The sequence below is a fragment of the Haemaphysalis longicornis genome, unplaced genomic scaffold, assembly GCF_048455015.1.
Source record: "Haemaphysalis longicornis isolate Haplotype H1 unplaced genomic scaffold, Haemaphysalis longicornis Haplotype H1 scaffold_7, whole genome shotgun sequence".
Lineage (NCBI taxonomy): Eukaryota > Metazoa > Arthropoda > Arachnida > Ixodida > Ixodidae > Haemaphysalis > Haemaphysalis longicornis.
Genome location: NW_027526422.1, coordinates 73,579,533 through 73,596,506, shown reverse-complemented (window position 1 = coordinate 73,596,506; position 16,974 = coordinate 73,579,533). Strand labels below are relative to the sequence as shown.

Here is a 16,974-nt window from a genome sequence, read left to right as displayed (position 1 = left end):
GAAAGAAATGCGGACAGAAGAGGGCAAAGAGTTCATTTTTTTACAAAAACTTGTGAAAAGATCTCCAATAAGCCAAGCAATATTATATGTAGATATTAGTTCCAGCAGCGGCAAGCACAGCATCGTAGTGCTGAACACATACCTTCATCCGGCAGTAGCCTGCGTTTTCAAAAGTGGTGCCAACATCAACACAGCAGGCATTGAACTCCACGGCATCCCAAGAGCCATTAGATACCACGACACCTTCGCACCGCATAGTCCGCATGGTACAGAACTCCCGGTGATCATTTTCGCAGATTCTCAAGAAGCATGCAGGCAAATTATACTGAACGACATGAATAAAGATACAGCAGATTTATTAAATAGTCACTGCCATCATCACTACACCTGGCCACGCGGAGATTTTTGGCAACGTTCGGCAGACACACTCGCCCGTGAGTTAAGAATCCGGGCACCGAACATCTCCCTGGAGAGGTCCAATTGTCATGGCACTAGGAGCAATACACTAAAAGACCTTAAACTGTACAGAAGAGAATTACCTCCACCTCTCCGTAAACTAGACAGGCAGTAATCAGTATTACTGAGAGAAGCACAGACTAACACGACATGCGCCCCAGCTAGACGATATCCTTTCTCTAAAGGGAGAGCACAAGAACCACCAGCCTGCAAACACTGTGGTGCATATCCTAATCAGCAACATGTCCTATGGGAATGTCCTTACACTATTCCTAGCATTCCTCATTTACACACACCGACGCAGCTGCCATATCCCATTGACCCAACCTGGCTGACTCTCGCCTTCACTTTCGAGGAGCAGCTAGATCTAGTGCAATACATAAAAAACGCACTAGAGCTGAGTTCAGCATTCCCTGAAGACGACCTCTAATGGGGTTGTCTGAACTGTCTTTGGGTTTAGATAAAGTTCCCCCCCTCTCTCTCTCTTCTCTCTCTCTCTCTCTCTCTCTCTCTCTCTCTCTCTCTCTCTCTCTCTCTCTCTCTCTCTCTATCTCTCTCTCTCTCTCTCTCTCTCTCTCTCTCTCTCCCTCTCTCTCTCTCTCTCTCTCTCTCTCTCTCGCTGCCCGCACTTGCTCGGTTCGGTGGGTTCGCCGTTATTCGCTTGTATCCATGCTTGCCTCCGCTCTGTCGAAGACGCCGAGGTCTCCGTACCGCTTCCGAGCACGAGCGAAGCCTTCGCTGCCGTGGCCCTGCTACGGCGATACTCCAGTGCCATTGGGGGCAGTGGTATTGTGCTTGTAGACTGCTTAGATACCGTGGAGCAAGCAGTCTTCAGCAACGCGTTGCGCTCCAAGGAGCAGACTACACTCACGCATTTCTTACGCCCCAATAAATGATTGCTTTTTTTCCGAGAAAGTGGCGTATCAGTAGTGAACTGCAGGGTGGTAAGAGCTCAGCGTTAGCTCGTGGCTTCGTCGGCAAGATTGTTCTCATGTAAGTTTTTTTTTGCTTCACTTTCTATATCCAATTTTCGCCATATCGAACTATTTTACAATCCTCGCGCTGTTAGATATAAGCGGGCTTTACTGTAGTGCTATCCGCTGCGAAGTTCGTATTTGCGAAAAAATTCCATTTAGCTCGCTAGCACGTGCTCCCCAAGAAGCTTTACAGTGTAATGAAGGGCAGGCACTGGGAATTGAGAATAGCGAGGATTCGACGGCAGGAGTGGAAACATGAACACATTTATTCAGGTGAACAGATTTATTCAGCGTGGAAATCTTTCCGTTAATGAACTAGTGGTTCTCCCGGCATGCGGTCAGGGCAGCACGAAGAGCGGTCTTAGTCTCCTCCTGGAAATACAAGAAGACGCCATTTTAGTATGTATGTAAGGAGGCTCTCTAGGGTGCTTTTCTTGAGCAGTTATTTCCGACAAGCGCTGCAGTTCTCGAAAGAATTCCAGCTGCCGATTTGGTAGCTAAGGACGTCGCATAATCAACTGCCGACCTAGGGTGTTTTTTAAGGTGTCGGGAAAAAAACCCATGATAGGGGCTTCTCGCTGTGCGTTGAAAGTCTCTAGAAGGGCTAAAGTACCGCTTGGCCATTTTCCACGGGGCGTCGCATAGCGTGGGCGCGATTTCAGCTTTGACAGGGTACATGACAATTTGAGGTGGTCCTGGAAATTACAATCGCATAAGGACAGGTTATGTGCGTTCCCTACGCAAGGCCTGTCAGCAAAACGGAGAATTGACACGCTGTGTTAATGCCACACAGCGGGCAGATTTATCTTGCATTGTTAACTGCACGAAGATACACAACCATGTACCCAGGAAAGTTATTTTCTTTAATACCGATGGCTTTAATGAGGCCCTCCAATCCCTTACCCCGCGTCTCTCAGCGTTTATTAACTAAATCAACAAACTAGGCCAGCTGACTGCTTTCCTGAGAAAACTATACCAATTTCCTTTAAAAGGCGTAAATTTGTGCTATTGCGATGCTGTGTGCCTAAACGCGGTGAGACTAAGTTGTTTATTCCAGTAATAAGCCATTCACGAGCACTTGCTGCACATGGTCAAGCACGGGGGACTAGAAATATATCGCACGCGCTAAAATGCTGCCTGGCCAATCAGCGAAACAAAGGTTAGAAACATCACGAGCGAAGTGGCCAGTCACCTTTAATGGTTTGCTAGTGAATATAGAGAAGCGCTTTTCACTAAACTACACTTGCGCAATTTGGCGAAACAAGAGCCCCCCCCCCCCCCCCCCCCCCTCCCCCCTCCTTGTGGAAATAAATAAACTGGTTCAGGCCATTAGAACGTCACCCTTGAGCGCAGCTGTTCTGAACCTTGTGATCGATTACAACGACAAGGAGTGGAAACGGGGGTCAAGAACGCAACAAAAAAAGAAACGAGCCAGTTGTAGATTGTGAACCCTTTAACCCCTACGGGTGTCTTCACGTCAACAGTGCTGTACTTCTGCCGCGCTAGTAATTTCTGAACTGACCGTACCCCTCAGAGAAACTGTTATTGACAAAATTCCGTGTGGGTTATATATATTTTATGATATTGGGCCTAACTAAGGCGAGCCTTTAGCAGTCACCCAATGTACTTTGAAAAGAATATCAGAGCCTTTTGTGATTTATTTACATTGAATCTTTCGGCTCACGTAAGCTGTGTCTGCAAAGTTTCCAGTAGTTTGCCCTTCACAACCAAGGTGCGCATTTGCTCACAGTCGTCTATCGTACACATTGCAGGATGGATTGCACTTCTTCAACGCGTCATCATCAAGTCCGCTTGTTCGTATTCTACACATACTGTGTAGCCATAGCGGCAATTTTCGCGTGCGCCCAACAGATGGCCGTCTTGAAAGTGAAACTGTACACTGTACGCTCAGCTCACTTTGACTGAGAGTGCAAGAACTTCGTGAGACGAACTTACCGAGAAGAAGTCGGCATGCTGCGCCTGCGAATAGAAATAGAAAAAAAAAAGATATCGATCAGTTGGCACCACAGCTAGCGAGCTTCAAGCGATAGGAACACGAGGGCGACGGCTGTTTCTCGTTTTTTCTTTTTTTTGTATACTATTAGAGAAATGTCGAATACTTTGTCTCACTATTTTCAGCAGTTTCGCGCAGTATTGTCTCATACAAACATTTTTTGCTCTTTTTCGGACGATTTTAAAAGTGCGCTATCAGCATGGGCGCTGAAACAGATGAAACTGCCAGTTCAAACAGTTCAGAACACACACACATAAAGTGAACGACTTAAGAACTTGTTGACAGTTCCTCCTGTGTCCAGCGGTGGTGGTATTTGTATGGCAGTAGGAGCGCTAGAGCAGAGAAGGAAGAAGTATGAACCCAGTTCCACCCAGTGCGAAGCCTGGTGAAGCAGCGAAGTGCGTGCTGTCTCTTTACGACGATTCCCTTTAGATTCGGCTTCTTTCTGGTGCTTAGTGTTCGAGTCGTCTTGGCGGCGAATTCTCATGTAGTTTGTATCCGGGCAGTTCCGGTAAAACAACAGTTAGAGCCGTTTTCTGTAATACGGCCATCTTTTGGCAGAAGACAGTAATTTCGTGTTTGCAGCTTCCCTTTGAACAAGTAAATGAAAAGAAGCAAATGAAACTCGACATGATGGTAGAGTCGTCTTAGAGGATATTGTCTATAATTTTCTATTGTATACAATTGTCTATAGGCAATATATTGTCAATAAATTGTCTTATGATTTGTTTCGTGATACTTTCGATAACACAATAGTTAGAGCAATTTTCTGTCGTCCCAGCGGCGAATTGTATTATAATTTCTGTAGAGTTCCTTCTGAGAACACAAGAGTTAGAGCGACTTTCTGTAATCACACTCGATCCTTCCGTAAAAGGCCACGCTTCACTGTGCAACTTCCAATGTAGAAAGGCCAGCTTAGAAGGACCAAGCTTACACCGATTCCCTTAAAGTAGGCTTCACCTCTTAAAAATGCATTGCTGGAAAAAGATTTTGTTCAGGGGCAATATAAGCCGTCCTCAGTAAAAAATAGAACGCCCTCGTAGCTTTTTTTATTTTTATGTTTTTTTTTACGGGGAATCGGTTTTTTGCGCGACGGATGAACCTGCTCCACAGAGACTGATACAGAATACCAGCAGAGGCTATCGTCAAGACCAGCCCTAGAACACCTTCAGTGGTGTAAAAAAAATCACCCAGAAGATTTGTCCTGGCTCTCCGAGAGAGCGCACGCTCAAGCAACGCGCTGCGGTAATGAAACACGCGTGACACGCCAGAAGAAACATGTAAACGCGGAAATGCATGCTCGGCACGCCAGGAACCACACTCACGTGCGTGTCGTGGCTCAGCTCGCAGACCTTCGTGAAAACGCAGTCCAGGTCTTCACATTGGAGTCGGCTCTTGACCTCGTCGAACTTTCCGCGAGTCTGGCATGGTGATTGAGGGAAGGGGAGTCACGTTTAGTCCACAGAAGATGTAGCGCCTACATCGATACCATGGCCCAAATGACATTAAGATCTGAATTCAAGGTATTGACGCAGTGAAGCAGCAAATCTGACATTGCATATCTAACGACCCGCTTTTAAATTGCGGCTGCTTATATTCACTTCTCTTCTTAATTTCAGGGATCCTTGAACCTTAAAGGAACACTGAAGACAAAATACAAGTAGCCGTAGATGGAAAGATTAGCCCATCGAGAACCGAATATACCACTATTACGCGTAGCTTTTCTAAAATGAGGTAAAACATTTCGAAACCGTGCCGACAGGTATCCCCGCCTCTGTGTGTACCACGCAACTTATACCGGAAGTGGCTAAAATTGCTTGACGCCTCCAGAAGTTTAAAAAACTCCACTGGAAGTTTTCGTAGTGTCATGTTGGAACGTTGAGCAACAAAAAACAAAGCTGGCAAACATGCTATGGGACCCCAACCGATCGATGCGGCGGCGAACCCCAGCGCCAACAAGTTCGTTGGCTGCCACTGGATAGCGCCGTTCGTCCACACTTGCCGCGGCACTGAGAGGCTTCCAGGGCTGCGCAAGCACGGTTGAAGGTTCGTCTCCAACAATCACCTTAAAGGTGCAACATGCTTTTCTTCAACGAAGTGTCAATACTGATCACGGCTAGCATGAAGGAACATTTTGCTTGCTGGTCCGGAGCAGCAAAAGACGTGGGAGTTCGGGAAAGCATGACTAATGTGACCGAAACTGACGAAACAGCTTCGTGCATCGTAGCGTTGTATTCGGTCCCTGTTTATCGTGACGCTAAGAAAGGAAAATCTGTTGTATGATTAGAAATTTATCAGCAATTAAAGCATATTTTGACACTGAATCACCGCTAAAATGGTTATGGGAAGGTCAGACTTTCGTTTCGAACCAACTTGCTGATTGCATTCAGTGTCCCTTCAAAGTAACGAACATTTTCCAGTGCATTCCAGCCTAAAACTGTCAGCAATATTGGGGCAATATCTAGCGTCTATTCTGCATTACTGAAATTCTCGTCTCCGTGGCATTGATAGAGAGCACGCGCATCTTGGGACTACATGGAGCATGGCCATTTGGTTCAATCGCTAGTTTTAACAATATTTTGTGGCCCTTTTGAAGCGCGCAGTTCGTGGTATCTTTTGGATGGTGGCAGAGATAATAGGCACCAACGACGTGCATTCACCTTTCACGCCGGTTCTATCTAAAATCATAGGCTGACGGCAAACGCCTAATGTGAGGACACAAAGATTGGTCTACATGGACCAATAGGGCTACACGAAGAATGGGCTACAACGTTGCTAGCTATTCTAATAACGTTTGGCGCCGACACATATCACAGTGGCGGGGGACAGAAGTAGAAGGGGAACATACAATGCAGAAGACACAGGTTCAACCTGTCTATTTCTGCAGGTCATCTCGGGGTTCTATAAGAAGTACCGCACAAGTGATGATGGTCGTCGTCATAATTGTAACCATCGACGGTCATCCATGGCCCCTGCAGCGTTGATTCCGCCCAACACGCTATCCATGCCCTATACGAATATATTTCCTCCGTAAAATTTTCTAAAGAGCACCTGTCATTCAGGTAGCTGTGTGATCGCACCAAAAACTCTTAAATTGGTACAGCTTGTCAGCGGGCCCGTATTCACGGGCGATATAAAAGTATTAAGCGAACAAGGAGAGAAAGATGAAGCTCCCAATCAAAGCAACCCAGCCGCTTGCAGAGGATATTCGTAACCAAGGGGTTAAGGGTTGATGGATCTTTCCAAAATGGGCCTCAATTCCCCGCCAAACGTGGTTGAGCAGCGGTGTATGGACTGGCGCGCCGCATGAGCCGTTTAACCCTACTGCTCGCCTGGACGCATTGAGGACAACGCAGCGGCCTCCTTGCCACACGGCACGGCCCGTGCAATACAGACACTGGTTTGAGAAAAAGAAGCCCGTTAAAATGGTGTAATGCGTGCTTTTGTAGCTCCATTACTTGCTTGTGACCATTCATACAGGAATATGGCGGAAACGGGGTCGCAAATAAATTTTCAAAACAAGCGAGCCATTTGTTCACCTATACTCGCACAGCTGCCAATGTGTTTTCTGGGTCAGAACGCCGCTGAATGACCAATGAGTGCGATCAAGGGAGCGAATAAAGCATGATGACGTCAAGAATGTGGCTCGGAATGGTCTTTGCGCTAGAATATTAACCACCGAAAGCACAGAGCTTTGCACTGCGCAGTGCGGCAGCGCAGGTCATAGGTTTGAGTCGTCTATGCCTTGTTGTTCGCCAAAATTTCAACCTTGGATGCCGTGACTGATTATTGGGGTGAATTGTAGCATTTTCCCCGCAAATGGGCATTTTCGCTAAAAAAACAAAAATTGGTATTTGCTGAATGAGCCTGACTTTTTTTTCTGAGCGTGATGCTTGCTGTATATACGAATCTATGGTATTTTTACCATCTTGAAGTCCCGCACTCCCCAACGGACAAAAAAGGAAAAACAGAACCCACGACGGCGTGGTTTGTCTATTTACTTCTTTTTTTTGGCCGTGCCAGAGGGCGCTACTTCAAGATGTTAAAGGTCCACTACCAAGTAGCCCAGTTGAGGGTTATTCTATAGTACTTGGAGTTCTGTTTTGTCCTCACAGGCGTGCTATTCGGTATTACCGTTGAGGGAACAGCTATTGAATTGGCGATGTTGTCTCATGTAAATAACAAAATAGGCGCCATTAACTTGCAAATACCGCTGTGGACTCACCTCCTCGCTCACGTGCGTCTTCAGGCAATCCACAACCGCGTGCCTGGATTCGGCTGGGAGGCCTGAAACAGGAAGGCGTATGTTTTGACTCAAATCTGCCAGGATATGTTGCATTTATGGCGCATAGAGTCACGTCATTAAACTTTCCAATAAATCAGCTCCTCGCATTCGTCTTATCCAAATAAAGTCTATCTTAGATATTGCAATTTTTCATAGCAGCGAAGCTGCCATCAGAAAGTTGTAACTTTACGAAAACTCGTTGTCAAACCGAAACCGCTCCTGGAAGAAGTATTTGGCCAAATATTATCATTGCTTTTGGAACGCTTTACGAAAAACTGAGGTCGTGAGCATTCACTATGTATATTCCAAGTTCCCATATGCCGTAAATAGTGCATGGCTGAACTGAGGTATTCTTTTCAACAAACACCTAATAATGCGTAACACTGTATCAAGTACCAGTGCGCCTGTGTAAGCAGTAATATACTACAGTAATTGTGCTCAATTTTTTTTCCAGCATTAATAGCTTCTCTCTAACTATGAGACTACTATGTATGCTAAGCTAATTAGCAGGAAGCAGGTATGAACAAGCAGACAAATATATTTGCACTGAAACTGCCATTTCGTAATGAACGTTGATGTGAACAAAATTACCGTGAGCTTTTTGGTGACAACCAGCGATAAATTTATACTAGATTGGTTGTTTCGATAGAAGCGATTAAGAGCACCGCACACATCTCAACAAACTTTCACGAATAACGTGAGATAACTGCAATGAGGAAAAAGCCTTCCACTTTGAGCTTGAGTGTTTTCGTTTCAGTAGTTTCAATGGCGTATACCTGATTGAGGATTCGGCTTAATTAGTGTTACAACCATTCAAAGAAAATATATTGCGAGCCTTTCGGTTTTAATTTTTTTCCAAGACTTTTGTTTTCTTGTTGCCTACTAATCCTTCCAATAATGCGCCTCGATAAGATTAATAAACTGGATCCTTTAATCCCTTAGAATCGCTTGTTCTAGCTAGTGACGTACCTAACGACACTCGGAAGACATACCCGCTCCCAGACTCCGCGCGAATGCAATAAGTAACCCGAACTGACACCCTGTGCGGGCCTTTGTGCGGACAATTGTGCGGGCCTTGCTGTCACATGAGGGAAGGCGATACGTGTAACTCGCCGCCTAGGGACTTTCGCGGCCGACTTTTACGTACGGAGTCATCCGAACTGCAGCTTCCGTAAAGTGGGCCGAGCATGCATGTGCCCCGGTAGAGAAGCTCACGGAGCCAATTAGTAACGCAGTTGTCCCATAGCAAGGGCAATAGATTGGCGCGGGGCACTCACTGCAGATGCCGTCTTGAGCATAGGCAAGGCCGACGACGGCGAAGAAGGCGAGGGCGAGGACAGCCTTCATGGTGACCGGGGATGGTGCGGGGCGGAGGGCGGAAGGTGAGAAAGAAACTGTGCAGTGGGTTCGAAAGCCGGCGTTCTTATAAAGCATCTTTCTCCCCTGGCAAGTTGTACTCGATACTGCAAATCGCGCTGCGCTGGCTCAATCCGTGATAAGCGTGTCCTTCCAGACCCGTCGTAAGCACAAAGACAAGTGGGATTAGGGCGATCCATGCCCTCCTTGAGCTCGCGCGTCCCTTTTCTCTCGCGTATGCAAAACAGCTGGAGCACAAAACTTGTTTTTCCCCGCCCTCAGATTTCCGTGCCTTTTTCTCCGAAAACTGACGACAGCCGGCGAGATAAACGTGCTTTCTCGTTTTTTTGCAACGCGGCAGTTACCACCCCTGGATGAACTTAGTTTCCCCCCCCCCAAAAAAAACGCGAGGAAGTGCTTAACACTGCTTACTCGTGGCAGTCCATATTGTTTAAATTAAAAACAAAAGTGTGAGCTTTCCGCTGCACGTAAAAGAGTAATACTTGGCACAGAGGACGTTGACGAGCCAATCTAACGATTGCGCTAGTTAATTTAGTGTGCACAAAGCGCCTTTCAGGGCCCCTTTAAGCAAAACACAACGAAGTTGACGCCTATGGCACCTACTGGATGAAAATACGCACTGACGTCTGAATTCACGGCTATCGCAGTGGCTTTTCATAAGGCGGCTTTATGCTTGAGGCAAAAAAACTTGACTGCATCAATTAAAATAAATGTATTTTGAAGCAAACGTCTACATTTAATGTTATCACAAAGGCACGGCCAGTGGATCGAGCCTTCCGTTCATGCCAGACCACATGAGTCCACTTCCACATGTAGGATGTACCAAACGGAAAAATGCAACCCCTACATGCGAGGGTTCCGGCTACGACAGAGGGTTAACCTATTTCACTGTATACACGTTCGTCCTTGCTATTTTCAGGTTGGATAATTAGCTGCGACGTTGCGACATCGGCAACGTACGTATAGTCAAAGCACAGAGCTACAAGTTGGGCTGAGCGCAGAGTGAAAATAGGTCAGGTGGATAAAGTGTGATCGCTTGTGTAGACACCACGGTTTCTAGGATGCACTGCACACTGGTGAATGAGCCCGTAGTTTGAAATCACTTAAAGTGCAGTGCTGGCGCATACAGCGACGTTTCTAGGTGATCATGCCCGTCGTGGGTTGCTGCGAGAGCCACCGTTGTAAGAACGCACTACGTGCCAAGGTATGAGTGCGCAATTCGGTTGGATGGAACTTGACTGGATCGGAGTTGCAGGTGCATGGCTTCACGAGGACACTGGGCGTTACTACTGTTTAAACCGTATTTGCTGTAGTGATTGGTGTGCATTGCGGATGTACGCATGTAACACATTTGTCTATCGTGAATACGCCTTGGTTTTGGTTTATTTTTTTCCCTATCCGGCCCTGAACCGCACACGATGATCCACCAACTGTCCGAAAAAGGATACCTTACGAGTTCCATAGTCAGAAGTAACAAGCATCTTAAACTGCAGCGTATAGTACACACAGGCGCGAGAGAAAGAAGACCGTTCAAGACACCGTTCAAAATGCTTTTAACCAGTACCAACTCGTCCAAATGTCGATAGGTTTACAAATGTTAGATAGTTTTCCAAATGTCGACAGTGTTCCCCAATGGAACCCGCGAAAAACAAAGCACACGGCAAGCAGAACGACAGCCGAGTACAGGCTTTTGAGCCCATTGGTAACTTTTGAGTCCTGCATATCACGTATGTATCATGTCTTTTGTCGGCTGCTGTCCAAAGACGCCGATACTCGCATTGTTTCTTCTATTCTGTCTTAGCACATTACTCAAAAGAGCAAATCGAGGGAAATATGTGACTTGGGGCCATGTTTTAAATGAGACAAAATGCTTCTGAGGCGGATGTCGCCCTGTTAAACACGCTGATTTCAGTATTTGTGCGGAATTAAGGAAGGACTGATTTTCGATAAATGTAACCGTTTCTCACCCCTTAAAACACATTTCAAATATTTAGGAGAATGTGGGATTAATCGGATCGTATGTGACTCTTTGTACACCTGTTTAAGTTGTTTGCAATACGTTCAGTTTTTAAAGAAGCAGAACTGGATTGTTTACCGCGATAATTGTTTACCATAAGAACCGTAGCCTCTTATGGGTGCCCTACCTCAGCAAAGAATACACTTGCGCGTTTGAGTTACGGGGGCACACCGGTAGAAAATGTGTGTTTGGCGCTGGCGCACGGTTTCATTCTATTAGCATCTGTTTAAATACGCCGTTCCCTTGCGGGCTACTGGATCGAGCTGCCAAAAAGAAGTTCACTGCAGGCAGTACTCATCAATCCAGTGTTGTTAACAGGCCATCGCACATGATAAACGTCACAACCGTAGCCACGTCCCGCCCTTCCTTTTGGTCAGGGTCTCTGATTGCTGCTAGCCTACACAGCGACCAACGACTGTGCAATATACCTTGACGCGGAATTTCGATCATTCTGTGTGAAGGCCTGTGTGAAGGAAGCGCTCGTGACTGACATCGTACTTTTTGGAAGGATTGCATTTCAATCAAAGAACTTCCCCCGCGTGCAGTTCATCTCTTTCTTAATGCTGGCGCTGACAAACATACAGCACTCGCGCCATCGCTTCATGGCTCCACAAAAGCCAGCCGTTACAGAAATAGCGCAGAAAGCCATTCCCCGAGTGCGCGCTGGCCTTTCGTCGTTCAGTGCACGCGAAAGAGCAATCATTGAAGCAGTCAGACATGCCGGTTGGCTGGGCAGAACGGCATAAGTGAAGTTTTTCGTGACCGCTCGGCCTTCGATTCCCCGGACGTTCTTTCGTAGTGACGTGTCAATTTCGCGTTTCAGTATCGGATCGGAGTATGTGCACACAGGTGCTGAGAACCGTCAACCCTATTAATCCTATCACATGGTATTGTAAGCGCTTGTGGTATCGCTATACAATTATTTTACTCGTACAAGCTGTTGTCGTGAGCGGAGGATTCCATTCGATAGGAAGATGACTGAGCATGAACTTGTGGAGATCACCTCTGACAGCATGTGCTAAGGTAGACAGTCACGTTGCACTAACTGGGCTATGAAGAACGAACTGCTGCTCTTGCAGATTATCTGTATATAAACGTCTGCATGAGAAGAAGGTCTGTCGTACTTCCTTTGCACCCCATTCCTTGTTTGTTTAGTCGGATTTATTATGCTGACCGTCATTGTCTTTACGCTTGGTACGCGAATAACTAAAAACCCTTCTATTTTTAAGTAAGTTAGCAAGCTTATGTGCCACATGTGCTGCTTTTAAATTATGCCGCGACAATTTCTGGGCTATCCGGAGATGCTTACTTGTTTAAAGGAAACTTTATATTAATATTTCCATTTCTACGATGCGGTCGTTTCGATATCTGCGAGATTTCGCTGTGGAAATTTATATCCTTTCGCATATATTTTAGCACGAAAAATAATACTCACGACGGCAGGTAAACGTATAAGACGTTGCGTTACTGAGCATGGAAAAACACCCGCCTAAGTCTGTCTTTCCGACTGTGGTTTTTAATCCTTCTTTCTCACGATTTTCTTTTTGAGGAAGGAAAACAACAACAACGACCTTTAGTTCGACATAAGGACGCTCGTTTGAAATTACCGAACAGGCTGAATTGCTGCCTCATCTACGGCTCCACAAAAGCCAATTGCAACGCTTTGTGCGAAAGAAAAAAGGATGCATGGTTGGAGCAACGAGAGTGGGCGAAATGACAACTAGGATTGCAAACGCGTTTTGGGCTTGTCGTTGCACGCCGCCAAGCAAGGAGGCTGTTCTGGCACTTTATTCCAATGGGCGCCACTCCACGCATGATTGACATGCATACCAACTTTGCCTTGCCTTCTCTTGTGATTCCTTAATAAGGCACAGCGCACTAGTTACAGAACAAAGAAGAGAGATGAACACAGCGTTGTTAAATGCGTTACATGTTATACTCTTGTAACTGTGTACACCCGACAGCAGAAGCCTCTTTGCCGAGTATATACGTGGATTTTGTGAGCTCGGCGAAATGCAGTGCCTCCGAGAACCCGTTCCCATTGCTACCGAAAGAGCAGAATTCCAAACGCAAGGACAAAACGGCAGCGTGCGGAGCTACAGGTTGCATCGAAACACTGCGTTCCCAGAACGCCACAATGCCTTTAGGAAGGCCTGTCTGCTCACGTACTGGTTGCGCTTGTTTCAGCTGCATACGACCGTTCCGCAGCGAAGTTTAACGCGCGACAGCGCTCTCTAGGGCGGCCTTCAAGACATGAGGCGCCTGGGGTTCCCCGCGCAAGCGGCAGGTGGCGACTGTCCAACGACACAATCGAATCGTTCACAGGAAAAACTTGGCTTTTTGGCTATTTCGCTACCTTCGCTCCAGGAAATCTTCCCTCGTAACTAGGTTTGGCGCGGATCTGCTCTTTCCCTCTCTCACTAGCTCTCCCCTAGGCAATTTCTTTTTTTGGGCGACGCTTTAACGCAAATGGGACCGCCAAGCGACTCACCAAAGACCGTGATGCGTCATCAGCGACAATCTATTTCCTCCTTTCTCGGACTCTCGGATGGCAGGGCAGTTCTGTAAGCCATGTGAATAATCCCTGTTCTGTAGGTAACGCCACCCGCCTGACTCATCCTTGGCGGTGGCGCGCACGATGAGCTCGGAATTTACCTCGGGCTTACATCGAAGCAGACGTAAGTAGTTCGTAATTTTCTTGAAAAATGCTTATTTTGTATACTGCCAGTGGCGAAGGAGGAGTACATTCATCAGTTATCTAACGCTTAATTTCTGGGCGCCTTTAGTTATTTTGTACTATGCGATTAAGGTGTCTAAAATATTCATGCACTCTAAATCAGGCCTTACCCGGGTCTTGCCACTGGTCGTTTTTAAAGACAATGGCCTTCCTTTGTCTAGTTATAATAAACGCGAAAATTTAGTTCAGTCTGTATGTCTGCCTCACCCTCGATTCAGTCGCCTAGCCTAAAGTTAAAAGAATTTTTGAACAAAACGTTTATTTAGGCAAAACACATCTCAACTAATGAATCTGGTGGCAATGATCATACTTGTACTCATTGTTGACCAAAAAGAAAACATTAACCATATTTGAGGCGGAACATCAATACAAAAGTTATATTCGCAGTGTCTTTTTAAATAAATTACATGGCTGCGTGATCTTCACGATAACAAATAAAAAATTGCGCCTTGAAAACAGTTTGCTACGAAACTGCGAAATGCATTCTAGAAGTCCAGCATAGAAGTAAAGTACCAGCAGATGGCGCGCCAGCAGTCCAACAAGCTAATTTGGATTGACTGGAGGAAACCTCCACCGTGTTTCTCGTGTGTTGTGGCGAGCTGGTGCTGCTGAGCCCAAGGACGCGGGTTCGATTAACAGGCCTAAAGACTAACGCGTAAGACTCGAAGGTATACCGAAGCTGTACGCAACCTTCACGACCATCACGACGGTTCAAGTTCACGACTGCAGCCGATTTGCTTCTTCTTCGCTGCCGTAACAATATTTACTCCATGATTGTAGCTATGACTGTGAGCTTCCTCCATTTTTTTTTTTTTTGGAAGTGATAATCATTGGACGTCACCTTGGAGGGGCGCACTCTCCGACGAGCCTTTCTCGTTCCGAGCAAGTGTTTTTCTTTCTTCTTGCCAATCTTGACCAAAGTAGTCGTCCAGCCGCACGTGGGTTCAGGGCGGCTAGCAGCAGTTGCCGTTTTTTTTAACAATGCACTTGAGGCCTGCGTGCACGGCACAACTTTGAACTCTTGGAGGCAAGGAAAGTTGTGTCACGCTCTTTTTAAAAACAAGGTTCCTACTTAACCAACAAGTGAGAACTTGTAAAACACTTGCACTCAAGCAACAGTTGATAGTTGCTGTGAAAAGCCACAGTATTGAATATGAGCTTCGCAGCTTTCATTTACAACAGTGTGGAGAAGCGTGTTCCTCTCCTCGAGTTATTGTTTCTCCGTGTTAAAATAACTTTAGCTTCACATGCCCTTTTCGTGTAAGCTTGAAAGCTATTGCGAAGCTTGCTGGCTGTGCGCAATTAGAACATGTGGCATGCTCAGGGTAATGCAAACGCTGCTGATTAGGCAACTTTGTATGCTCCAAGGCTATGTAAAGCCCGCAGTCTCCGCGCCCGTAGTAATCTAGAAACACTGAGTTTAAAACTTACAGGAACCCCGAAGAGAGAGAGAGAGAGAGAGAGAGAGAGAGAGAGAGAGAGAGAGAGAGAGAGAGAGAGAGAGAGAGAGAGAGAGAGAGAGAGAGAGAGAGAGAGAGAGAGGGAGAGAGAGAGAGAGGGAGAGAGAGAATCCAAGGCGTCGGCCAACAGCCCTTAGGCTCTAGCAGCGTCGTCGGCCAGCTGGATGGCCCAGACTTCATCCCATGCGTCGGAGCTGAGCTCCCATTACTCCCATTACTCCGTCTGAGTGATTCTGCGTGCCGGTGTAGCCGCTTGCGGGCAAGCCCATAGAATGTGTGCTAGGTCTGCCCTTTCCTTAAATTGGTGACATTTGTCTGAATGTTGCCTGGGTAGCAGTAGCCGTACGTAACTGGGCTTGGATACGAATTCGTCTCAAGTAGTCGCCATACGACAGATCGTTTCTTATTGAGTGACAAATGTGCGGGGGGGGGGGGGGGGGGGCGAGGGGGGGGGGCGTTTTAGTCGGTGGTGATTTGTTATGTCCCTGAAACTCTGAATCCTGAAACCGAACGATTTCGTTGCTCTACGGACCATTGGACAAAAGTGTTTTGCAACTGAGGGGGCAAATATGTGGGTGTAAGTCATGACGTGCAACATCGCAATTAAAATAAAACATAGTATACGAAGCCTATTCGGACAGAGCCCGTCGAGTTTCGGGTGTCGTTTTTAAAGCTGGTTTCTGTCCACAGTGATGCTTGTAAATGACAGGCAGTGCACACTGGCTACCGATCTCCCGAAATACTAAATCGTGCGTATAGTAGATTCACGCCAAAATATTTTGACGCAAACCAAACCCTGGGCACATTTGAGGCAGGCTGAAGTGGGTAACATATCTCAGCCACCTACTGTTAATTAAAATGAAAGTTACAATTGAAATGCCATGTTTAGTCATGAATGCAATTAGCTGGCGAACGCGCACTTCAGTTCGTTGTTCCAAACTCTATTCAGTCGCTCCCGCGTCTATCATGTGGCGCGGTGGGCATCCCGAGGGCGCCACTTTTAAATCTCGAGAAGCAATCGTTTATAGGCTCTTTCTAAGCTCAGGGCGGGGAAAACAAGGCTCAAAACTTTAACGCCATTCCACCCTGCGAATGTGAATGACCAGCACAGCCGAAGAAATATTTTCACAAGGCAACGATGGTCACAATGACTTTGTTTCCACTATTACGTACACAGACCAGCAAAACTGATTCTCACTGTTCACACTATTACTTACGCAGATCACAGAAGTGCTCTCACATTTTTCGGTGATGCCAAATCGATGCAGTTATACGCGGTTGAATAGTCGGCTGGTCGGATCGGTGTGGCATTAAAGACAAATACCCTCGAAACTAAATGCGTAAATTACTTACTCTTCGGTTCAGACGCATCCACATTTAAAATCTTATTACCACCACAGTGTTAGTCTCATCGCAACTAACCCACGGTTCGAGGACACTTAACCGTTTATTAAGCGTTCTGAATGCGCTCAACGCTTGAGAAGCTTTGCTCCTACATGTGCCGCATTGTCCAAAAGGCCTTGAGCCGATCCGCTTGACCGATTCGCTTGGCGATACCAGAGACGGACTCTGGCGATGCGGTTCTGCCTTACACTTTCGAGTGCTCTCGATCTGGCTCCTACGCGTCGATCCGCTGCCCCTTTCCTATCGC

The 16,974-nt window shown here is 46.5% G+C and overlaps 2 protein-coding genes across 2 annotated transcripts in view; one reads left to right on the top strand and one right to left on the bottom strand.

Moving 5' to 3' along the window:
* Window positions 1–1,681: 1,681 nt before the first annotated feature.
* Window positions 1,682–9,168, bottom strand: LOC144145948 (uncharacterized). The gene is made up of 5 exons (XM_077677819.1): window positions 9,010–9,168; window positions 7,673–7,734; window positions 4,773–4,868; window positions 3,390–3,413; window positions 1,682–1,805 (listed from the first exon to the last, which is right to left on the bottom strand). The coding sequence occupies exons 1-5, from the start codon at window positions 9,164–9,166 to the stop codon at window positions 1,749–1,751; spliced, it is 396 nt and encodes a 131-aa protein (XP_077533945.1). The 5' UTR covers window positions 9,167–9,168; the 3' UTR covers window positions 1,682–1,748.
* A 4,468-nt stretch (window positions 9,169–13,636) lies between these two features.
* Window positions 13,637–16,974, top strand: part of LOC144145946 (gastric triacylglycerol lipase-like) — a 44,112-nt gene continuing 40,774 nt past the window's right edge. Inside the window, exon 1 of the mRNA XM_077677815.1 lies at window positions 13,637–13,804. The gene's annotated coding sequence lies outside the window, so the exon portion shown is untranslated. The remainder of the gene's footprint in view (window positions 13,805–16,974) is intronic.

Bases quoted from the DNA above. Each gene is read 5' to 3' on its own strand.
- LOC144145948 (XM_077677819.1), bottom strand. From the start codon at position 9,166: ATGCTTTATAAGAACGCCGGCTTTCGAACCCACTGCACAGTTTCTTTC. The intron at 7,735-9,009 runs GTGAGTGCCCCG...TTCCTGTTTCAG, and splicing joins TGCTCAAGACGGCATCTGCA to GCCTCCCAGCCGAATCCAGG. The intron at 1,806-3,389 runs GTAAGTTCGTCT...TTGTATTTCCAG, and splicing joins AGCATGCCGACTTCTTCTCG to GAGGAGACTAAGACCGCTCT.